General features: G+C 43.5%; 1 protein-coding gene across 5 annotated transcripts in view; it reads right to left on the bottom strand.

The window, feature by feature from the left end:
* The window catches only part of EVL (Enah/Vasp-like), a 136,249-nt gene extending 119,663 nt beyond the window's left edge, over window positions 1–16,586 (bottom strand). For 4 of the 5 annotated variants that reach the window (XM_066607967.1, XM_066607972.1, XM_066607973.1 and 1 more), the window contains exon 1: window positions 15,694–15,770. In XM_066607967.1, coding sequence (XP_066464064.1) covers window positions 15,694–15,725 — 32 coding nt within the window. In that variant the 5' untranslated portion in view covers window positions 15,726–15,770. Of the gene's footprint in view, window positions 1–15,693; window positions 15,771–16,291 lie in introns of those variants that run through there. The other variant, XM_066607970.1, reaches the window with a different exon arrangement.
* Window positions 16,587–19,185: the final 2,599 nt, after the last annotated feature.

The raw sequence follows: 19,185 nt of genomic DNA, 5'->3' as shown, positions 1-19,185 counted from the left end.
AAACCTGTTTGTCTGCACCTGGGCCCACTAGCTCTGGATTTTATACATTTATAATAAAAAGTTATTGATTTTTAGTCTGCGGAGCTAGATCATTCTCTTTATTGAAATTACATCCAAACCACGGCAAAAATGCCTGCAGCTCTACAGATGCCATTTTTAGTGTGATTTTTACTGCACCCAAAGCACCCAATCTGAACACCGCCATAGAGTACATTTACACAGAGCAGTTAGGATACTGTAAAAATCGCATTGGAAAAAAAACGAGTACAATTCTGCCACATTTGTGTTTTTGGCTGTAGACCACACATGCCTTTTTTATGTTGTTTTTAGTGCAGTTTTTACTGCATCCAAAACGACCTTGTGAATGACTTATGGGCCATTCTTTGATTGGACCCATCATAGAATCTCCTTTCTATGGTAGGCAAGTCTGATGTTGTGGGCAACAATACCCAGTGCAAAACTTTCATAAACTCCGTCTCAAAGTCTGTTGCTCAATACATTTCTATGGATCCAACATTACACTGGTGCATTTATACGTTTCTATGGTTACAGACTGCAAACAAAACGTGTGTAGTCTGACCCTGCAGACATGTGGAACTCATTTCCATACCGCCCTCTTCTGCAGTATATAGATTATTAACAAGAAGAGGGAACAGATGGAAGAGAGTAACAAGCCTGCAGGATTAGATTTACCTTAGCTTTTTTTTGAGTCTATAACTATGGAGACACATGGGTCTGCAGAGGAGCTGTATACACAGATTTTTTAAACAAGGTTATTTGTAAAGCTTCTTCCTTTTTCATGGAACTGCAAAAGTATATACAATCTTTCATTTAAAGATCTGTTTGTTGTAATTAACAGCCAATAACGGAAGCTTTAATATGCCAATTTCCCCATTGACCTTGATGGGTAAAGTATCTCTCTCTTTTACAAGAGCATATCTGTACCTCATCTGTATACTGCAGCATGGCAGGCGAGCATCTTCTCCATGCAAGATCTTCAGTTTTAGGCATTTTAAAACACCTGGAAAGTTGCCCAGAGACTCTTGGCACTTGCATGGGACCCAGGGGATTAAACGCATTCTATAAATCTTATGAGCAGCAGCCCCCTTTGTCACACTATAAAAACGGTGGCGTGCTTTACCAGATAAGTGCACCCCACCACCCCCCTGAGTCGCTTTATCACGAATTGAGGACCCAGGAGCCAATTATTTGTGACAAATTAAAAAAAAAAGAATCATGATAGCAAATGAGCTGCTGTCCAGATCAGTACAGAAAAGGGGAATCAATCTGAATTACTGTTGTTGGGAGAGAACAATGGGGCACATCTGTGTAAGTATTATCGTGCTTTAGGGGGTTTACCATAAAGGGTTAAGCTGCTATGGAGATGGACTGCGCAGATGCACCAAAATCACTGCTTGTGTGAAAATGTGTGCCAAATTTTGCTACAACATAACTGAGCATGCTTACTGGTAACTTTCTAGAAGGAGGATGCTCTGCTATAAAAATTTGTGCTCCATGGTGAGCTGCGAGTGTGCCAGACTGAATAACAGGAGGCTGCTATCTGCAGGAGGGACTTGGAAAGTGCAGAGTGCTGCAAGTGGAGCTGCAGGTGCTGCAACGGCACTGGGGAGCACAGGGATCAATTAGAGAGACTGAAGTTGCTGCCTCTAAGGAGAATGGTCTGCACGCGACCGAGTGGAGAAAAGACTGGCCAGGAGTTACTGGAGGAGACAGTACCGTAATGTCATCCTCCTGATCTCAGACAACCCTGGGGTTGGCAGCAGTGGGGACTACCGTCCTATGGAACTGTAAGTGAGTTTTATAAGTGTGCACATCAGAGGTACAAACTCTAGTTAGGCTGTAGACTTGCTGCAGAAGCTAGGGTTTATACTAAGGACAACAAAGGAGAAAAGCCGACTCCTTAAAAACACCTTTTTGTTCTTCGATTATAAAAAATTCATAAAATTAGAAATGGTAGGTATCGTGTGATACCATCTCTACGCACAGATGCGTTTCGAAAGATATTTCCTTCTTGATCACAGAAAGATGTGTCTTTTGAAGCACGTCAGGGCGTAGGCATGGTGTCACGCAGTACCTATCATTTGTAATTTTATGAAATTTTTGCAATAAAAGAAGTGTTTAAGGAGCTGGATTTTCTCATTCATTGTTGCTATTCAAACCGTTTGACTCAGGGTCGGCCTGAGCACCTGAAAACCTTCAAGCTAAACCGGGGTAAATACTACCTACTAACCAGATGGAGATAACATTGTGTTATGCGTTTTGGAATTTCTACTAAAGAACCCGGAACTGCTGTTAAGTTTCTTTTTTAAAAAAATCTGTTTTTATTAAAGTTTTTTCTTTTGTTACAGCATGTCATCATACCATATGCAATAATATAACAGGCAGGCTGATTCCACCACGTATTCAACATAACAGGTATATTCTCCTGCTTAACACTCACATGGAGAAAATATCGAAACCATTGCTTTGTTATCGATCCCCTCATCCACCCAAGGGCCACCGGGGCCGCCAATTTTGCCCGGTTCTACGTCTCCGAGCCAGGGGCGGGGGAGGGGACCGGTTCTGCACATGCCATTTAACATAACAGGGGGGTGGGGGTCGGGGGGGGGGGGAGGATCACCCTCACCACCGGGCAGGGGGCATCCGAACATTGGGAGGGCGAGGAGTCACGGAAGGCAGGTCGTCCCTCCACTACTCTCTCGTCCTCCACCCCGATTACAGCGTCTTACATCTCCTCATGATCTCGGCCAATCTGCGCCGCCATCCGCTTACACCCCTCCTCCGTGGTCCTTTTTATCTGATTTAGTTCGTAATTTATAATCTATTATCTATAACCTATAATCTACAATTTCCAGCCTCTGGTTGTCCCTTGTTGGTGGCACCCAGGGGGGAGTCCCCCATATTTTACTAAGAGAGGGTCGGGGTCCCGCAGCCAGCCAAATTTCATTCAGGGGGCTTCCGTCCACCCCTCGTTTTCTTTTTATTCCCAACAAGTCGTCGGGGGTACAACAACTCCCAGTCGATGTTCTTATGGGGATCTATAGCGCCCACTTCCACAGCTCCCATTTTTTAATAAATTTTTCGCGGGTCCCTCTTTTCCAGCTAGTTAATTCCTCTAGGCTATATAAGAGATCTACTTTCCCTCTCCACTGGGTCAAGAGCGGGGGCGTCCTTTGTAGCCACATTGTGAGAATCAATGATTTGGCTACATTGCTGTTAAGTTTCTGATACTTAAGTTCATAGACTGTCATATTTAAAGGAACATTGCACGTGTATGCGGGAAATGCCTTCTCTAAGGCCACTCACACACACAAGGTCGGCAAAACGCCGTGATTTGAATGCAGGTTACTGTGTCCGACAGAGGTTCTTAATGCATCCCAGTGCATCCCAACATAGACAAACTGGAGCAAGTTCAGAGAAGAGTTACCAAGATGGTGAGTGGTCTGCAAATCATGTCCTACGAGGAACGGTTAAAGGATCTGGGAATGTTTAGCTTGCAAAAAAGTAGGCTGAGAGGAGACTTAATAGCTGTCTACAATATCTGAAGGGCTGTCACAGTGCAGAGGGATCAGCCCTATTCTCATTTGTACAAGGAAAGACTAGAGGCAATGGGATGAAACTGAAAGGAAGGAGACAGATTAGATATTAGAAAAAAAACTTTCTGACAGTGAGGGTGATCAATGAGTGGAACAGGTTGCCAGGGGAGGTGGTAAGTTCTCCTTCAATGGAAGTGTTCAAACAAAGGCTGGACAAATATCTGTCTGGGAAGATTTTATGAATCCTGCAGTGAGCAGGGCGTTGGACCCGATGACCCTGGGAGGTCCCTTCCAACTCTACCATTCTACGATTCTATGATTGTGATGGGTGATGAGGTGCGTTAATCGTGGTAAAATAGAGCAGACAGCGCTTGAAAGCGCTGCGTTCAAGCGCATGTCTGCGAGGCCCCATTGAAATCAATAGGAGCGAAATACTGTGATAACCACTACGTTCGAAACACAGTGGTAATCGCGCTGAAAAACGGATGTGTGAGAGTGGCCTTAGAGACTGTATCAGAGTGTTAACCTTTAAGGGAAAGCTGTGTTTTCTATTCTGAACCTGTGTGCCTCAGAGATGGTATTATTCTTAGTTAAGTGTAATCTTTTGTATCAGCCACAAGGTATTCTTGTTATTACAGATTGCCCACAAAGTGTTATGTCTATGTTTTTGTTTGCAATACACAGTGCCCAAGTTTTAGAAGATGAAAGTTCGTCATCGAACTCAATACTGCATTATTGTTCAATCCTATTATTGTGCATCAAATAAATATTTCATAACCTAGTTATTCCATCTGCTGCATCATATCCTGAATCCTGTGCCACTATACCGCTACATTGGCAGACTGTATCATCATTTTTGCTAGGCAGGCTATATTTATAAAAGTTTGTGTGGCTTTTTAATTTAGTTTTGCTGCTTCTCTGAGGGTGTGGCTAAAATGGCGTATATTACTCCTTAAAACGTCTCATTTGTACAAGAGGTCAGATCGTGTACACTACTCGATACAGAAAGATATAGTAGGTTTATAAGATAGGCAATGCTTACAAAGGTTTTATTCCTTCTCATTCCATGATTGGAGAAGATAGTGGTTACTACATCATCTGAGGCAGTAAGGCTGCCACTCTAGTGCTAATGAGCTCCCTCTGCTGGCAGCAGCTATAAGACTGTATTCCTATGGGTTGGTTGGGGTAAAAATGGCATGCGTTTTGGCTGCGGTTTTGGATGTGGTTGCCATTTTTACCGCAACCGTGGCCAAAATACATGCAGTTTTTGATTGCACTACAACCAGCACATGCAAATACAGCTTAATAATGATATTTTATTTCCCTGCTGTTTGTATATTGCCAACATATTCCACAGCTTCGTACGCATCTTGTAATCATGTGTATACATTGTGCTACATAGGAGGGCTAGTTTCATTAGGTCTATGGTAAATCTATCCCATTGTGCTCTCATAGATCAGGCAGTATCACTAAATGTCTAATGGTTTAAGTGATGTCAGCACAATATCCGAGATGCTCATCAGCTCGCATTATGTCGCTTGCATCTTGTGCTTGTAAAGTCAGCAGCAGCTGCTCTCATAACTACTATGTATGCAACACAGCAGAGAAAGATCTTCATGCACCTTCCAGACAGCAATGAATTCTGGGACAGAAGAGGGCAGTGCCGAGGGGCTAAGGACTATATTAGGTGGGCAGCTGAAGTGCTAGCAATGATATAACTGATAGATTGTAGCGCTTTACCAGTAGTCCCCATAGATCAGAGCCATTAATGCAGAAATCGTTTATTGACAATAGTAGCAATTAAAATCCACCTTTAAGCCTGTCTCACACAAATTCACTTTGCGCATGCAATATGCAGTGACTATGAGCCCATTGATTTCAATGGCTTTGATCACATAAGCGTATTTTGTGCACGCATTTCATTTGTACCAAAAATTATGCCGCATGTTCTATTTTCCTGCGCATTCGCAATGACCTAATTAACCATTTCAATGAATTGGAGCATGCTTTTGTGTTTTTTTGCGCACGAAAATGCACACCATTTGTGTACGCAAAAAGTATAGTACAACATACACTTTGGCACGCAAATACACAACGTTCATTGCGCAAGTGCGTAAATACGCTTATACCTGTGTGACACTGGCCTTAGGGTGCGTTCCCATGTAACAGGTACACCTTTGTGTCCGAGACTCCACCGAGCCACGGCTGCCAATTGCTGCACGATCTTGACGACCTTATCAGCCCTTTCACTGGCAACCCCCGGCTGGTTGGAATCGCAGCCGCAAGCTGATACCTGGCACCTGTCATGGAGTGTGTAAATTCAGTATCAGAAGCTATATGAAGTTTAATAGATTTTAGGGAATAGTTCCTTAAGGGGGTTCTCCCTACTTGTTAGGAGTGACCGTTTACAATAAGCTGATCACAAAGTATCTGCCTACTGGAATCCCCAGTGATCAGCCTGTAATATGTGGAAAGATCTGGCAGTCAGGTTGCTTTCACACGGCTGAGAAAGTCGCGAGACGCACAAATCTCGCACGAACCCCATTCTTTTGAATAGAGTCATATAAAATTGCGGCATGTCCTATGTTTTCATTGGTATAGGAGAAGACATTGCACTGTGATAAAATGTCATCCAAAAAACGCGACCATGTGAAGCATTGGATTCCAATGTATTCGTTCACATGGGCGATTTTTGGGTGCGGGAAAAAATAAAATAAAAAATTACACCCTCAAAATGTGAAATCACGCTGCGTTAAAAGATAGGTATTGCCCTATCAAGATACACTGGAAGCTCCTATAGACTCCCATGTAAGCTGAAAATAAAGAAAGGGGGAGGGAGTTTACCTGCGCCCAACGCTGGGAAAAGAAGACAGCTGGCTCTATTGAAGCTATTAGAAGGAATGGATGACCATGTGAATGGATGAGAAAACGCTAATTATTCTGGGAACTTGATTGCAGCTATTCTTCGTCGATGCAATTTCGGCCGCGATGTAGCCGTCTTAAAAACACATCACCCGTGTGATTGAGGCCTTACAGCCAGAGAGAAGGAGGGGAAATGGACGAATTTCAGCGATACAAGTAGAATTGCTTATTTCTCACAGTTTTGAGTGGAATATGAAACAGAATGGATGAATCCTTCATGCAATCCGATGTAAATAAACATTGAATATGCATGGTGTTAGTGTGGAAAGGGCTTGGTAGCTGAGCTGCAGGTGTTGGCTGACACAAGACCACAAATGGAGATCACTCTGATTGTGGCCATTAACCATATAGCGGTAGATGCCGCAGCCAATTCTGACAGTGGCCTTTAAATGACCCAACAGAGAGAGGGTGCTCACTGTCTCCCAAGCATCTCTGCAACGGGTTAGCTGGGTGTTGTTCAACTGTCATGGCAGCCTGGGCCTTGTGAAAGACCCCAGGGCTGGCATGTATTTATGCCTATTATGCCCTGCATGTGAAAAAAAAAAGAAAAATGAAGTATTTGGTCCTGAAAGTGTTAAAAGTAGAAAAATATGGAAGGCACTGCTCACTTCAGTTTTCCTTTAACTAAAATAGATTTCCTACAGGGGGGTAAGCCCAAGAATCAGGAAGGAAAAACACTTTCCCAGTTACTTGTGATTAGAATTCTTCCTCTGTCTAAGGCTATGTTCACATCACGTTTCTGCTGTCTGCTGAGCGGATACATTAGAATACCAAAAACAGTGTTGACATGTATTCCTCGGTGCACTGCTCTTCTTTAATTGGCGAAACATAGTTTAAAGGGTACATGCTTGGCCTCCTCCACATTGTATCTGACTAATAGAATAGGATAGCCCTTTTTTGTGCTAAAAGGCTACATTTGCTTTTACATTGACGGTCAGCGTACAGAAATGTTTAACATTTGCCTATGTTTTTATTTATTTTCTTGCCTATGTCCAACACTTTAGTGAAGGGGACAATGCCTTTAAAAAGATATTGTAAATACATGTCTACAACATTAACGTATAAGCAAAAAACAGATTTCTGTATAAATGTGCATACGTCTGTCTACATTTTGAATGTGTATGACCCCAAACAGATCTGACAGTATCCCGATACATGAGGTAGTATCAGGCTTAGCTGCTGATTTGTAGCTATTTTTTCTCATCTCTACAGAAATGTCACCCAACATGAATTAAAGCCAAACACTTGCAGCAGACTAAACATTTACACAAGGCCTCCATCACAAGATGCTGCTGTTTTATAAACCTTAGCCTATTTATCCACAAATTTACAAACACGTCCTGGTATATTAATAACATTCACTGGTTACTTCACACACAGAGTTTGAGAGCAAACTAAGGCTGGCTTCTCACATGGCGGAATCTCGACGGAAATCTCGCGGTTTGGCTGCAGCGAAAAAACACGGGAAAGCGCTGCTTCAAAACCTGCGGTACTTAGCCGCGGGTTTTGGAGCGGCTTGGCAGCACGCTTTTCCGTTGCAGCCCGTGCTTCCATAGAGGAGAGTGCAGACGCATCGGAAAAAATTAAAATTGACATGCTGCGGCCGGGGAATCCACGCCACAGCGCCGGCTTCAGCTGGCTTTGCCGCGACAGATTGGCCATCCCGTGTGGACAAGATTTTTCACAAATCTCGTCCACATGGTTGGCTAATCCCAGGATTAGCGGCCGCAGGTGGATTTGCTGCAGCAAAATTCAAAATGGAATTTCCGCAGCAAATCCGCCCTGTGTGAACCCAGCCTAATAAGGCTGCTTTCACTCCTGCGTTGGGGCTCAGTTCAGCGCTTCCATCTATCTACTCTGTTTTTAATGGAAACAAACTAGAAAGAAGACAGTAAGGTCGGTTTCACATGGGCGACCAAATCATGCAATTTTCCATTGATGCGACAGTGCGAGAAAATGCATGTTTGTTTGGGAAAACAATGCTTTTCAATGGTTTCCTTCATATTAGCGATGTTTTCACTGATGCTATGTTGAGACAAGGCAAAAACAAAAAATCGCAGCATGCTACATCTTTCTGCAATGTGTGATTTAGTTTTCTCTCTTATGGTTCCCTATGGAGCCTCCTTGTTTATCACATCGCAAAACACGAACTTGTGATTTCCGTGCAATGCGATACATGTTTTAACATTAGAAACTCCAATTAACGTTCTTGTGATAAAATTGCGCGATTTTCTCACGTGAGAAAAAATGCGGGCAGCAGCGGCGCATGATTTTTCACAAGAAAACCAGGAAACAAGCTGCGATATCACTGCAATATTGCAATCGCCAGCGTGAAATTGACCTAAGGGTGCTTTTACATAGAACAATTATCGTTAAAGACAAAAAAAAAAAAGAAAGAAAGATCGTTGGATCATACGAATTCGCACAATTATTGTTCGGTGTAAACACGACCAACGATTGATGATATACGATAATTCATTCACGTTTCGTTCATTCTTTGCTTAGCATGACAATCCGCATTGGCTCGTTCACTAATTGTTCGGTTTAACTACCAATTGTTCTGTCGTTGTTATTTACTGGTACAGTGAATGCGAACCATTGAATGATTTAGCGAGCAAACAATTTATCTGCCTCTGTAAACAGGATGCACGAGCGAACTCTGTCATTGTTTGCTCCTGCAAACGATAAATCACTCAGTGTAAAAGCACCCAAAAATACATGACTTGTAGGATCACACTACCCGGGTTTGTTTGTAGTCTGTAATCATAAAGGCATTCTGCCCCTGATTAGGAGCTGTATGCACAAATGGTAGAGTTTTAAAGCTATTTGCAATGTTGCTTCATTTTTGTATTAGAATTTTTGCATTGAAGCAATTAGAAAACACTTGCAAAAGTATACATACCCTTCACATTGTCAACTCTGGAGTCATCAGTGCACAAAACAGGTTATAGCATCAATAAGGACTGATAGGTTACTTGGAGATATTGAAAGAAGGGATACAATGTTGGGAAGCAAGTTAACTGCTCTGCCCCACTGGCAGCTCCAGATGGAGTGGTCTTCTGCAGGACCTCATGGACCGCTGTGGTCCATTATTGTGTCAAGTGTGCAGTAAGTAGAACCTACGGAAGTTCTGCAACTGTCATGTGTACCTATGATCTTGGGTTACACAACAGTTGCTCTATAGTAGTAGATGAATTTAATCTGTTGTTAACACATACAGTATATATATTATACATATACACATATATACACACACATATACATGCAGCACCAAGTGTTAGGAAGTCAGCATAACTGAAAACACATGCAAGGTGGATATAAATTGACAGATCCTACTTATTTGAACAGTCCAACAACCTAATATAAAGTCTCCTCTTCTGGAGACAAGCGGCACCATATTCTGCCATAGCCATAGATGATAATGCTTAACTGAGGCAAACATTCAGGTTAATGCAGGTGTTGGGTGATATAGTGAAATTCAGTTGTGTACGGCCAGAAGAATCTCTGCTTCCTTTATCAATTCTGAAATGGCTGGACCATGTGGACATCAGAGTTATCATAGTGGCCAGTAAAGCACAGCCAATGAATCATTGAGATCCAATCAGCAACAAGCTCTCATAATAAGAAATTCCCATTTAAATTAACTAGACCAGGGACCGTCACAGTCAGCAAAGAGCCCCCTCAAAAAGCTGGCAATGGATCACCCCTCCTTATGACTCTACCAATCAACCAGTAATGGTCCCCATATATATTAGACTGAAGTTGAAGAAAATGTCCGATTTCAACACAAACGATCATTTGCTGGGTGACATTTAACAATGCACAATCATTTTAGTCAACTGATGACAGACCATTACCATCTGGAGAGAAGTCTTGTTGAAAGAATGTTCATAGAATGATCTTTCATCAGTCATCGGGTCTCACTGAACATGTAGGGCCGATCTGAACAACTGTGACGATCAATATGGACTAAAACGTGTATTGCTGCGTCTCCGAAATGAACGGTCACCAGACGACCATTCGTTCAACGGTTGATGAGTTAGCAGCCTACTGTTATCTAATATGTATAGCCAGATTAACTGTATGGCCGCCTTCACACAGGCAGTAAATGCTGCAGATATTCTGTAGCATTTATGGTTCAAACCATGTAGATTTCAGAAATCATCTTCACATGATGTGGAAATTTTCCGTGAGAAATCTGCGTTTTTTTTTTTAAACGCTGTGGATTTTAAATCCGCAGCATGCCTATTTATGCTGTGGAATGATGCTGCGGAATTTAACCTGTGAAGTTCTGCAGCCATTTCACCAGTGAAAACGCAGCCAATCCACACATTTAGGCCAGTTTCACGCAGCCTGAAAAAATTGCGCGAGACACACAAATATGAACCCCATTCTTTTGAATAGGGTCATACACATACGTGATGTTTCCCTGCATGGCACCGCAATGCGATACTATGTGGGAAACAAATGGCAGTGTGTTCTGTCATGCTGCATGGTCTTCCATCACAGCCCCATTGTTTACATTGGGTTGGTGGCAGCATTGCACCACATGCAAAATGCACACAATGCGATGTCTCCTATTGACATCAATGGGAGAAACTCCAGGACGGGGGATTCCCTGCATCCCTGAAGTGATGCGAGGCTGTTTTCACATAAAAAGGCCTCGCATTCTCAGGGATTTCAGATGGTGGGAAGCGCGTTATAGGGGTGGGATTCACGGCCCCACATCGTGCTCATCCGTGTGAAGTTAGCCTTTGTGCAGAATTGCAGCAGGTATTCCGTTGCAGGATGCTCGTAGAGATCTTGCAATCTGTGAAGGTACCTTTAGGGTATGTTCACATGGTGGAATTCGCTGCGAACATGTCACTTCTTGATGTGGAAACACACGGGAAAATGATTTTCCCTGTTGGAATTCCACAAGTTGACTGTTTTGTTTTTTTTTTAGTCGGAATTCCGCCATATAGACATATGCACAATTTATTCTATGCTATAAAAGAGTTCGATTTGTGTGGATTTCGGTACATTTTAATCTACTTTGTGCACAGCAGTCGAGCACACCCCGATTTAAATGGCTATTTAGCCTGATAAGCTGGAAAACCCATTCTGATACCGTGCTTCTCAACATGTGCTTTATCCGCAGATGCAAGACGTTTTTAATGCAAAAACGCCTTGCACCACTTCTGTGAAATTGCGATCGTCCGATGCTCGTTTCACACACGTCAGAGGATCAGCAAGTGTTTCCTATTGATTGCAAAGGAAAACATTGCACTGCACTGTGCACATCACAGGGCATGTCATGTGTCTGAGTGTCCCAATGAAAACATGCGCGATGCGTTCTAAAAAACGCAAAAAAAAAAGCAAAAAAAAGGACATGCAGTGACTTGTAACCTCACAGTATCGATAAGGCAAAACATCACTCGTGTATGACTCCATTCAACCCGCGTTAGATTTGCGCTAGTATGAATGTAGTCTTAGGCTGCCTTCACACGGGCGTCAAAATTGTGTAAGATTTGTGAGTTGCGAGATGCACAAATATGAGGCACATTCTTTTAAATGGGGTCATGCCCATGAGTGACGTTTTCCTGCATGGCACCGCTATCTTTCTGTGTGTTCTCATATCGCAGCGCCTATTGTTTTCAATAAACACCGCCATCCTCCACCGCAAGGCTATTTTGACATGAAAACGCCTTGCATCCTCGGGGAATTCACATGGTGTGGAGCGTGATACGGGGGCGAGATTCACAGTCCTGTATCGCGCTCACCAGTGTGAAGGTAGCCTTAGGGAGTATTTTTTTTACACTGGCGAAAAATCGTGCGACTTTCTTGTGATGCAAGAGTGAGTGAAAACGAAGGATTATGAAACCAGTGATTTTCAATGGTTTCATTTTCATTTGCGATGCTTTCACTCCTGCGATGCTGTGTGAAAAAAAAATTGCAGCATGTCCTTTGTTTTGGCAATATCACCCATTGTTTTCAATAGATCGGTGACAGCAGCGCCGGCCTTATCGAAAACAATGTGAGAACATTGCGTTCCTCTGCTGCAGCTGTGTCAGCTGCAGTAGGGGATTCCTTCAACCAGCAGGGATACGAGGCTGTCACATCCAGGGGTTTCACCTTGTTCTCAATGGGGCCGACGGCAGCAGTGCTGGCCCCATTGAAAACAATGGGAGAACATCGCAGTCTCTGTCACAGCCGCGGCAGGGATGAAGGGAACCCCTGCAGGGAAGTGAGGCTGATTACATGTGAAAATGCCTTGCATCCAGGGGTTTTCAGAGGGATTGCGAAGGCGACATTGGGCCGTGAATCATGTGGCCCAATATCGCCCTCGCCAGTGTGAAGGCACCCTCAGAGTGCTATTACACGGCAGCATTTCTTCCTGCAGGTGGAGAAATGCTGATGGTGACCAGCACCTAGTAGTGATTAAACCGCCAAGTTCAGTTGCCAGCCATAATCAGCGTACCTTCACCTGTGTGTTGCAGGGGAGAAATGCTCCGTGTAATTGCACCTGAATGGTACACTCACACAGGGTGGATGTGCTGCAGATGTTCTGTACGGAATTTCCACATGGAATATCCACATTATTTACATTACAAACCTTGTGGCCGAGATTCACATTTTGCAAAAAAATCTGCACAAAATCTTCAGCTGATCTGCACACAGTGCAGATTTTAAAGTTATGCTGTATATTTCCAGAGCAAATTCCACCTAATTAAAAAAGGGGGTAAAATCAACACCAACTGGTGCAGAATTTCTACCGTTTGTAAAGACACAATGGGTTCTATTTTCTACGTATTGTGCGTGTAATTTTTTTGTGCGCAAATGTGCCCATGTTAATCTGGCCTAAGGCCTTATTCACACGACCATCCAAAAATCAGGCAAAAATCGCACCATCTGAAGCATTGAATCCCAATGTATTCATACAGCTGAGCAATTTTTAGGCGTGTAAAAAAATTGCGTCTGCAAAAATAGAACTTCAGTGACCATTTTCGGTCGCCGATTCTATATACTGCGTCCAAAGATAGGTCTTGCCCTATCTTTGGCCGAGATACACTGGTAGCTCCCATAGACACCTATGGGAGATGAAAAAAAAGGAAGGGGAGGGAGTTTACCTGCGTCCAGTGCTGGAAAAAAACCCCAGCTGGCTCTATTTAAGCATTAGCAGTCATTCCGAGGATTTCTGCTGATTGAGGGATTTCCGTGCTGCAGCGTATTTTTTTGCTGATATGCTGCAGCCGTATTTTCTGTGAATGGCAGAAAATATGCAGCTAAAGGTGCCTACTCACTAGCTATATATTTTCTTGCGATGCAAGAGCGAGTGCCTCACAGCGCAGAGAGAACTCTGCAATATCGCTCTGTTTTTTTAATGGGGACGGCGGGAATGAAGGCATCCTCTGCCACAGCTGTGGCAGAAGTCTGTGATGCAATTCCATTGCTTTCAATGGAGTTGACAATGCTGCGGACCCATTGAAAGCAGTGGGTTGCAGGCAACCCCCCCAGCGACGATTTTTGGGGAAGGGCTTGAAATATAAGCTCTTCCCTGAAAATCATCCCTAGCTGTAAGAAAAAAAAAAAGGTTAAAAAAAAAATTATACTCTCCTAGAAGAGCTGTTTGGCACTTCTGTCCAGCCCCTGGTAGTCGTCTTCTGGAGGCTGGGGATTGAAAAATCCCCACCCCCAGAAAGCTCTGGTCTCACTGGCTGAGCATTCAGCCAATCACAGGCAGCACTCAGCCATTGAATGACAGCTGAGCACTGCCTGTGATTGGTCACAGCGCTCAGCCATTCATTGAATTCAATCCCCGGCCTCCAGAAGACGACTCCCGAGGCCGGACAGAAGATCTGCGAGTAGGCACCCTAAAGATCAGGACTTGATCGGGGCTATTCTTCATTTATGCGATTTTTCAGTACGTAGGTTTGACCATAAAAATGCATATGGTCGTGTGAAAAAGGCTGGGTTCCCACTGGACATATTCTTTCCGTCAGGAAAGCGCAGCTTCAAAACCCGCGGGACTCAGATTTAACAGGCAGTCGTCCAGAGATCAACTGTCTGTTTACACAAGCCGATAGTTGCTTGATTTTTAGGGGAGCTAAAAACCAAGTAGCTACAACAAGTGAGCAATTCTCATTCAGTGCCCTGTTGTGTCTCATATGTACATGGGCGGACAGTTGCCCGTAATAGCTCAGGTGTCTATTGGCCCATGTAAAAGTACCCCAAGCAGTGAGGCAGGACTATTAGAACTTGGTTTTCAGCCCTTATCTCTTCTCCCCTGCATGTTCTTATCAGTTTATTTGTGACAACAGCAAAGATAAACTTTATGTTCATAAATTAGCTGATAAGAAAGTTCAGGACAAGAGAGAGCAGAGGGAAAGATCAATTCAGCTTGACTGACATCTCCTGTTGAGACTAAAAGGCCCTTTTAGACTGAACAATTCTTCAAAAAATCATTCCAAGGAGTGAAAGTGAATGATAATCATTCAGTCTAAATGCACGCCAATGTGCAAATGACGAACGATAATTGTTCACTTTTCCTTCATTATTCATTTTATGCAGGCATAAAAATCATCGCTGACTCCTTTATTAATCACTCAGTTTAAACAGTGCTTGTTCAGTCGTTCTCATTCACTTATACAGTCAATGTGTACGACTGAACGATTTCTTGTTTAAATGACGTGTAAAATTTTTCATCAAACCCCATTGCAAAAATGAATATTAGCCCAAAATATATGCATTTAAATGAAAAAAAAAATGGCCCCATCCCCCAAAAGGTGCCAGTGTGTTGGATCCTGAGATAAACAGTAAATGACACACATCATATAGATTTATACCATCCCCCACATATTCCATTTTTTTGGTATTCTATATTTTCCATAACATACACTGAAGTGCAGACAATTATTGGAAATGAATGGGCCCTTAAATCAGAGCCCCTGGACATATTAGAAGTATGGCTGCCGAATAAAATGGTAGTGCAGAAAAAATGGTCAGATGTTTCTTTAAGACCATGGTGGTTTTATGTCTATCATCCAGAGGCAGTAGCGTTCAGCTAGAGGATCACCACATACATGCTATATATGTGTGTGTATGCATATATTTACATCCTATATAGATTGCTTCCACAGCTGGATATATTATCATCAATATAACCTGTGTCCCCACACTATCATGACTATTGCAATAGAAATATATAAATTAGTAGCCACAAATAATTACTTACTGCAAATGCATATCTGCTGGTGTCCTCAGCATCACACACAGGCTATATCCAATGATGATGTCATTATAGAGGACACATTTACATTGGTTTGCTGGAACGAAGGTTGTAACCCTTTCTCTGCCATGCACAGCCAAGACAGGCAGTCCCACTGCCTGGTGCACTGAGCTGTGAAGGGTTAAACTTGACATTTCTAAGCCAACCCCTTCCCCCTGTATTATATTGACCATAGATGCAGCTAATTTGGTTGCAGGGGTTAAATGCATGAGAAATGCACATAGGGGGTTAAACTGTGCAGCACAATAGCCCACCCCCTCCTTGCTATCAGTCTGGGTTAGTGTCATTGTGTATGTGCTGGATGCATGCATAGTGACAGGGAATGAGGAGGTGGGCAGTGTGGTTAGGGGTCTCTGTGCCAACCCCCCTTCAGTTGCATGATCTGGCCACAGGCACAATGAATGGATGTGTCATCCACAGTCATAGGCAGCCCAGTATTGCATCTCTGTCCTGGCATTGCTACAATGTATTCATATTGTTACAATGCACACTCCCCCTTGATACAGTACATGCACCCATGGAAAGCAGGGAGGGGGGCTCCTACCTCATTCTGCAGGCTTCCTCTCTGCTCTTGTTCCTTAAGATGGGCTCTTATTCTGGATGTGGAGCTGACAGCTTTGCTGTGAGATTAGTGGCTGATCTCCTGTATGGCTGGGGACTGCTGATCATGCATCTGCTGCTGGCTACAGGAGGCTGAATGCTCATGGACTGTCCTTAGTGGCCTGGATGTGCTGATACTCTCACTCCAAGCTGCCTTGAAGCTCATGTTTGGGTCCAGGCTAGCTGCAGAGATGCTCCTTCCCGGCTGACAGCTGTTTCTGAAGTCCTGCCATCTTTTTTTGAGGTGAGGTTGCTGCAGCAGTAAAGATACAAAGGCAACTGATCTCTACTGTCCGCTAGTGGCAGCCCTGTGCAACTGCAGGGACTGAAATCTGTAACAGGATCCAGTTCATAGATAGCCCCCCTCTTTCTCCTTCTCCTACTCCTTTCTCTACTAAACCCCTTATATCTAAGTACTGGGCTGTGATTGACAAGCATTTGCAAAACCCAACTCAAACTTATTATGATATGATCCAACATCTGTTTCTATAGAATATCTTAGGAATTTGACTTTTCAAGAAGTTCTGCAGCAGCATAGAATTTGCTTTACTTTCCATTGGTACTACCAAATCTATGAGATTGACAATATAGAAACATTTGACATGTATAATTATTGATATTTGGTTGTGTTACATTGTAGCACATGTATGAGTGGCCAGAATACAGGAAATTCCGCTGTGAGAATCAGGGCATGGGATATGTATAATAATATAAATAATAATTAAAGGGGTTGTCCAGTTGTAAGCTATTGCTTGCCTATCCTCATGATAAGTCATCATTAGTAGTTTGGTAAACGTTTGTTGCCTGGGCCCCATACTGATTAGCTGTTTAATGATCTAGTACACTCCTATGCTAAACTGAAACCCGCAAGAAGCAGACAGCTCTATTCTTACTGTAGTGGCCAGGCTTGGCATTACAGGCCAAGTTCAAATTGAAATACGATAAATGGGAACTTTGGCTGCAGTACCATGCTTGGCCACAGCAGTAGAAATGGAGCTGTCTGCTTTATACAGAAATCAGTTCAGTGCACAAGCATGCTGGCCTGGCAAACAATAGATTGACAGGGGTCTCAGTCAGCAGACCCTCACCAATCTACTATTGATGACCGATCCTAAGGATTGGCTTGCAATAGCTTAAAAGTAAGAATTGGTCTCTGAAGTCTTGAAGCACTCATATTATCGGTGGCGGCTCCCTCATCTATAGAGACCTACAGAAGGGACAACCTGGCGACATTTGTGGGGTCACTGAATGTGCAGATTTGGGGATACCGGTGACATTTTTCTCTGTAAGATCAGGCTTTAGACTTCAGACAGCTTTGCGATGATGCTGTAATAAGTTTATTAAAATTTAATTCTTTTAGTGTTTAAATAATTTTTATTAAAGTTTACTTTGTTTTATTTAAATTTTGGAGACTGTCAATATGGACGGCAGAATTTTCAGCATTTTCCACTTTCTTCAGCTGCAGGGAGATAGCAGTTGCTAGGGATTATTTACACATCAGTAATGTCACTGCTTTTACCAGGATTTTTCAAAAAGCGCATTAAAAACAGCAGTATTTGAGCCTATTCAGATGACAATATATCGGACGGGTTTTCACGCCCAGCCGATTTACGTTGTCCCTCTCTGCAGGGGGAGAAGGCTGGAAGAGTCGGGAGCAGTGCACTGAGCTCCTGCCCCCTCGCCACTATATGCAATGGGATGGGGTGGAGCTAAGCTCTTCCAGCCTCCTCCCCCTGCAGAGAGGGACACCGTATATCGACCGGGTATGAAAACCCGGTAGATATACGGTCGTCTGACATAAGCCCTTTTGCTGTGATTTCAGAAAATTTCAGCAAAAAAAAAAAGCTGAATGAAAGCACCACTCCCAGTTATTGAGCATAGGTGTTTCAGCCACACCCACAGCAATCAGGTGCATAAAATCAAGCACTGAGACTTAGCTCCGCCCCTCTCCACCCCTGCCACTATTTGCAAGAGGAGGGGTGGGACAGGGTGGAGCTAAGTCACAGAGCTTAGCTTTGCCCCCGTCCAACCCTTGTATCGCAAATAGTGACAAGGGGCAGGAGTTCAGTCCTAGGCACTGGTTTCACATGGGTGAGAATCTCACACAATATGAACTCAATTCTTTTGAATGGAGTCCTACACATGAGCGATGCTCTGAGGGGAAAAAAATAGCAACATGTCCTATTTTTTTCGTGTTCCTCGGACACATTGCCCATTGCTTTCAATGGGACCTTAAATACACTGCATGGCTTTTGCACGCCCTGCATGTGTATGCGATGCAAGTTTTCCATTGAAATCAATGGGGAATACTTCCGATCCTCTATCGTGAAACTCGCGTAAGAGGATCACAATTTCACAGAAGCTAGGTCTTTTTGCCAGAATATCGCATTGCCTCTATCACGTTTGCCCGTGTGAAACTAGCTAGAGATGCAGAAAACTCTAAATGTATATATGCAGGTTATGGAGTAGCAGATTAAGCAGTGTCTTTAGGTGTGCCTTGTAGACATTCTGCATGAGCAAGAGGTCCCTAATAGAGATGAGCGAACATACTCGCTAAAGGACAATTACTCGATCGAGCATTGTCCTTAGAGAGTACCTGCATGCTCAGAAAAAAAGGTTCTGCTGCCGGCGCGGGTGAGAGTTGGGTTGCGGCAGTGAGCGGGGGGAGGGGGGGGGGGGGTTAGAGGGAGATCTCTCCCGTGCCGCTCCCTGCCCGCCGCCGGCAGACGAACCTTTTCTTCCGAGCGGGCAGGTACTCGCTAGGGGCAATACTCGATCGAGTAATTGTCCTTAGTGAGTATGCTCGCTCATCTCTAGTCTCTAACGATAGCTGCAGGC

Source organism: Eleutherodactylus coqui, chromosome 6 (assembly GCF_035609145.1).
Source record: "Eleutherodactylus coqui strain aEleCoq1 chromosome 6, aEleCoq1.hap1, whole genome shotgun sequence".
NCBI classification, from domain to species: domain Eukaryota; kingdom Metazoa; phylum Chordata; class Amphibia; order Anura; family Eleutherodactylidae; genus Eleutherodactylus; species Eleutherodactylus coqui.
This window is presented reverse-complemented; position numbering and strand designations above follow the sequence as displayed.